Raw genomic sequence first — 5,544 nt, forward strand, 5'->3', positions numbered from 1 at the left:
AATGAGTTTAATATGGTGGCTTCATTTGTAAGCAGTTATTAGCTAACTCTAGTCTAATTTCATCTGTTCTCATCAATTAGTTCTCAGCTAAAGTGCTAAGGTAGGACCTAGGTGCTTTTAAAAACTGCCCATGCCCAGCTCTACCCTCAAAGATTCAGACATACAATTAGCCAGGCATGGTGGCGTGTGCCTGCAATCCCAGCTACTCGGGAGGCTGAGGCATAAGAACTGTTTGAACCTGGGAGGCGAAGGTTGCAGTGAGCAGATGTTATGTCACTGCACTCCAGCCTGGGTGGCAGAGCAAGACTCTGTCTAAAAAAAAAAAAACAAAAACAAAAACAAAACGAAACCACCACCACACACATACACAGACTCAGGCATCTTTGGGTCTGGAGTATGGCCTTGGCATAGGTAATTTTCAGTGTTCCAAGGGATTCTAGTATGCAGGGGGCTGTGAATCACAGCTTCAGGTGGGTCACCTGTGTGCATACTGGTGCCTGGGGTAGGTAATCAGCCCTGATCGTCACCCCTGTGTGGGTGCTTCCTATTATGCTTTCCACCTTTAGCCCTCCTCCTCCCTCAAAACCTGGTCAAACACATCAGGCAGGGGGAAAGAAGCAACATGTGTATTATTAAATTATTTGTCAGAATTTCCAGAATCAGAGTCTCTACTAAGCAAGTAGAAAAATAGAAAAGTTTACTACTTTGAAAAGGAAACTATGACAAACAAATATATATTCAGGAAAGGGGCTCCTAGAACTTGGGCAACAAAGAGTTCAGCCTCAGCACAGTGGCGTCTGCAGAGCCTCCGCAACAACAGAAATGAACTTGTGTTCCTCACATCCTTGAGCGCTGAGATTTGCATTTCTCTACAGAGCTAGGGCTGAATGAAGCAGGGCCTCTACCGCCCGCACTAGCTGGCCCAGTCCTGGAAGCGGAAGCAATCACTTGCGATCTTCCACACTGTGTTGCTGGGTGAGGCCTGGGCAGTCAGGATGAAGTTCTGGTTGAAGTCCCGTTGTTTGTTGCCCTCAAATTTCACTGATCCACAGATCACAACAAGGACTGTGGTCTGGCTCGGTGTGGCTTCATCATGAACAGGCTGGCAGTCTACCACGTTGATTTGGAACTCGCTGGAAGGCAACATTTCAAAAAACTCACTCAAGGATTCTTGTCCTGAAACAGCATTGCCATTCCAGACCAGGGTGGCTGTGCCCATGTACAGGCGGGAGAGCAAACGCCGCCGCTTATCCATGGTGGTGTAGTAGACGTTGACAAACTCCTCAGCAGCTCTGCAGGCCTGATCCACGTAGGTCTTGAAATCCACAGATGCCATCTCTGGTTCTATGGAAGGAGGGCTTCACCAGGGTGTTTCCTCGGCTTTGGGGAACCAAGGGCTGCAGGGAAGTAAGGTTGAAGAGAACCCACGTGAATGCCAAAGTTCATTCTGCTCTAACAATGCAACATTCCTCCTTTCCTACTACCTGCAAAATAGTTACAAACTGCAGAACAATGACTGGAGGCTCAAATAGTATACAACACCTAAATGCCTAATCTTACTAAACTTCCGTTTGCCCATTGTTAAAATGGGATTACCACCGTGGTATAACTGTAATATGAGAATTAAATGAGTAATATACATTAAGCGTTTAGTTAAAAACGTTTAGTTACAGTCAACATTCCATATCTGAGGGTTTTCCATCCATAATTTAGCCAACCTCAGGCGGAAAACTGCAAATATGTTGGGATGACTGTGCTACACCATTTTGTTTTAGAGATGGAGTCTCACTCTTACCCAGGCTGGAGTGCAGTGGTGCAATCTCTGTTCACTACAACCCCCATTCCAGGTTCAAATGACTCTCTTGCCTCAGCCTCCCAAGTAGCTGGGACTACAGGCACTTGCCACGATACCTGGCTGATTTTCGTATTTTCAGTAGAGACAGGGTTTCATCATGTTGGCCAGTCTGGTCTTGAAATTGAACTCCTACTCTCAGGTGATCTGCCCACCTCGGCCTCCCAAAGTGCTGAAGATGATAGGCACGAGCCACCCCCGGCCTTAATGCCATTTTCTATCAAGGACTTGGAGCATCAGCAGATTTGGTCTGTTGCAGAGGTAGGGGGGTTGCTGGAATCAATTCCCAGAGGATAAGAAGGGCTGACTAGACCCGGAGTTTTTAAAATCCCATTTTATAAAATGGGGTTGACTATGGACGGCTACTCTTTCCTGAATGCTTGCAACAGACATGACTGCCCCTGGGCAAAGATAGTGGACCATGTTGAAGGGAAGAGTGGTCACTGGCCACATAAAGGCCAACCAAACCAATGAAATGCTCCTCCGATGCTGAGTCTGGGAAAGCCCATCATGAGCTCACCCAAGAGGAACTGGGAGGGCAGAGAAGGCAGGTTTCTTAAGAGGGTAGAAACACATGTGACATGAGGACAGAACCAAAATGGCAGCCATAATCCCTGGAAGATAAGCTGGAAGAAGCAAACCTCAAGGGTGAGTGGGGATTAGAAGGGAGGACACTCAGCTTACACGGATACTAATATCCATCAGATAAGTCTGGTGGAGCCGCAGTGCCTCAACAGAAAGACATGTTAGAATTCAAAGTTCCTGGGGTGGGGGCACAGAATTTGAACTGTAGCTGAAATGTCGAATTGTCCCCTCCAATAAAAAAGTCCCAAACCAAAAAAAAAAATCCCATTTACTGTTTTTGGGGTACAGGCACAACTGTTACGTTCTTTTCTCCGTAACTGAAATATTTCACTTAAAAAAACAAATAGAGAATATTACTAAAATAGTGGATTACTAAAACACAGGACATTACCAAAATAGTTCATATTTACAAACTTAAATAATGAAAAATTTTCTATTTCAAAGACCTTAACTTTTTTTTTTTTAATGATTAGTTTATGAAATAGATAACACATTCCACATAGAGCTGGAAAGAGCCAGGTACTTGTAACGGCGGACAAAGGTGGTGGTGCACTGCCTTTGGTAAAGCCCTGGCTGGGAGGGAAGCTGTTCTAAAAAAGAGCCAATTTCAGTCGTGGGTCTTTCCACTCCCTCCACAGACCTCAAAGTTAAGCCTCAACTGTACCTGAACTGAGTACATCGGTCCCACGGTATCTGTGAGGAACTGGATTCAGGAACCCCGAGGATACCAACACGTGCAGATGCTTAAGTCCCTGACAAAATGTTGTACTGTTTGCATATAACCTACGAGCGTCCTCCTACATACCTTAATCATCTCTAGGTAACCTGTAATACCTAATACAATGTAGATGCGATGTACATAGTTGTTATACTGTATCGTTTAGAAAATAATCACAAGAAAAAAAGTCTCCACATGTTCAGTACAAACGCATTTTTCTTTTTCGGAAGAATATTTTTGATTTGAGGTTAGCTGAATCCACCCCACGCGCAACCCACGAATAAGAAGCGCTGTGTTTGCAAAGGGCTTCACATACATTACCTCATTTAAATGTCACCACAAAAGGATGAGAAAGGTATTACTCTAACAGTTTTACAAATGAGAAAAGGGAAAACTAGGGATCTATCAAGGAAATGACGGTAAGTACACTCACAAGAGCAGACTGAGGGCTGAAATTTTGTCAAGACGATGCTATCCTTTTACTTACGTAAACAAGTCTCCATGAGCGTAACTCTAGAACTGCTGGCGTGGAAATTTTCTCCCAGGGACCCTATTTCTCTCTGGCTGGAATTCCCGACCTCCACCTCACTCCCCCTCCCTCCATGGCACCAGTACAGTACCCCCATCATCTGAGAGACGCCACTCTTCTCCAGCTCTGCCCCTGGCTGTCTTTCCAAACACAATCTAACGATCGGCCACGCCCCCACACCCCATAGAAGGATCATCTCCACTTTTTGGTTCTCAGTTACCTATGGGGCCGTCAGCCCCGCTGCTTGCCTAACCAGAAAAAGAACCAGACCGTGAGGACTGGAGTAAGAAACTGAAGACCGCCGCCTCCTCCCACGGCCCGCACCGTCGAGTGTTCGGAGCTGGACGGGAGAAGCTGCCACAGTGGCACGGCCTTACTTCCCTCGAGTCGCCTTTAATTCAAACCTAGACGGACGCACGCCCTGCCCCGCCCTCCTTACACCCGAGAGCTGCTCCGCGCGGGGACGCGCCTTTCCTCATTGCAAAGCGAATTCGCTGCCACGCGTTTTGCACAGGCGAGAGCCTCAGGCCGGCGGCAACTCTACCACGTGGACAAAGGCACAGCCGCGTCTCATTCTCGGCAATGGGGAAGAGCGTGGGGTATGCACGACAGGCTGTCTTGGGGGTCAGACCGCCAGCGGACGGCAACCTACCTGCGCCGCGACGTCCCGGGTCAGCGCCGGCAGCGGCGCCCACGGTCGGGACGCCCCCCGCGAGGGCCGCAGCTCCACGGAGGGGCCGGCCGCGGAGGTCACAGGGCGGGCCCGCCGAGGCCTCGGGCAGGGGCACGGGAAGAGCTGCCTTTCTCTCCTCCTCTTCTTTATTGGAGGCTTAGTCGGGGTCACCCGGGCCCCAGAACCGAGGGACTTTCCGGCGCAGTTCCGCGGCTTCCCGCGCGCGGCCAGCCCGGCTCCGCGCAGACGCGAGCGTCCCGGCCCGCCCTCTCCCGCCTTCCCGTGACTGGCAGCGAAGTCAGCCAGTGGGACTGCGGGCTGGAAGGCTAACTCCGCCCAGGTGTGGCGTCAAGAAGGCGGTAGTTTCCGGGGGCATCACTTTCCCAGAAGAACCTGGCGAATCCGCCCTCGAGTTTTCATTGGTCCAACCGGGTCACAGACTCCGGCCCGTCTGTTAGGTGGAACCCCTGATTGGGCCAAACCTCTCAGGTCTCTCCCTCCGACCTGGGAGGGGCGTTCGCTTTTCTTTCTGCTGCGCGGTGGACGCTTGGCAGGAGAGGGAGGGGAACGTGGGTGGGGTCTGATGAGGCGCTTTCCCCTCGTCCCGCGTGCGCCTGTATTGGAGTGATTTCGGTTAAAAGGTTCGTGAAACGTCGCCGCTTAATGCAGTCACGGCCAGCAGCAGCCGCCTGACCCCTCCGAGGCCTTCCGTCCGGTAGCATGTGAGGCGCCGCGATGCTTGAGGCCATGGCGAGGGCAACGCCGGTCGCGCCCGGTGGAATCCGCCTGTCCGAGTGCCTGAGCCGATCGCGTTTCTTGGGAGTTTAGGCCGCTTAGAGGCGACGACTTGGTGGACACGGAGGAAGCCAGTTTTAGTCAGATGGGGAACGTGGCTAAAGGTGGGAGGGGACTGGGGCAAGGGGAGGACGTGAGTGAGGCGGGGGGTGACGGCGGCGCCCCACTGCCCTGAGCCATGAGGAGCCCCAGGAAACCTGGGTCCGGCTGGGGTTGAGATTCTGTTCTTCCGGGTCCTTAGCTACGTTTCAACTGTTCTGGAATGGGGACTGGATTTTTACAGAATTATACAAACAGGCTCAACAAGATGTAACCAATGTGGAGGCTCTTGAAACTTAGCCTGTAAAGTGAAAGAAAAACCTCGTTTCTTCAGACGCGAAATTCTTAGCTCC

At 50.6% G+C, this 5,544-nt stretch overlaps 1 protein-coding gene across 2 annotated transcripts; it reads right to left on the reverse strand.

The window, feature by feature from the left end:
* Window positions 1–610: 610 nt before the first annotated feature.
* Window positions 611–4,656, reverse strand: NXT1 (nuclear transport factor 2 like export factor 1). Of its 2 annotated transcripts, none has more exons than XM_017541471.2 (2): window positions 4,337–4,656; window positions 611–1,397 (listed from the first exon to the last, which is right to left on the reverse strand). In XM_017541471.2, the coding sequence occupies exon 2, from the start codon at window positions 1,334–1,336 to the stop codon at window positions 914–916; it is 423 nt and encodes a 140-aa protein (XP_017396960.1). In that variant the 5' UTR covers window positions 1,337–1,397; window positions 4,337–4,656; the 3' UTR covers window positions 611–913. The 2 variants fall into 2 exon arrangements, with proteins under 2 accessions (XP_017396960.1, XP_037599004.1); XM_037743076.1 differs by lacking the exon at window positions 4,337–4,656 and adding an exon at window positions 3,643–4,093.
* Between the last annotated feature and the right edge of the window lie 888 nt (window positions 4,657–5,544).

Source organism: Cebus imitator, unplaced genomic scaffold (assembly GCF_001604975.1).
Source record: "Cebus imitator isolate Cc_AM_T3 unplaced genomic scaffold, Cebus_imitator-1.0 Scaffold134, whole genome shotgun sequence".
NCBI classification, from domain to species: Eukaryota; Metazoa; Chordata; class Mammalia; order Primates; family Cebidae; genus Cebus; species Cebus imitator.

Excerpts from the sequence above, each read along its gene's own strand:
- NXT1 (XM_017541471.2), bottom strand. The coding sequence starts at position 1,336 with ATGGCATCTGTGGATTTCAAGACCTACGTGGATCAGGCCTGCAGAGCT.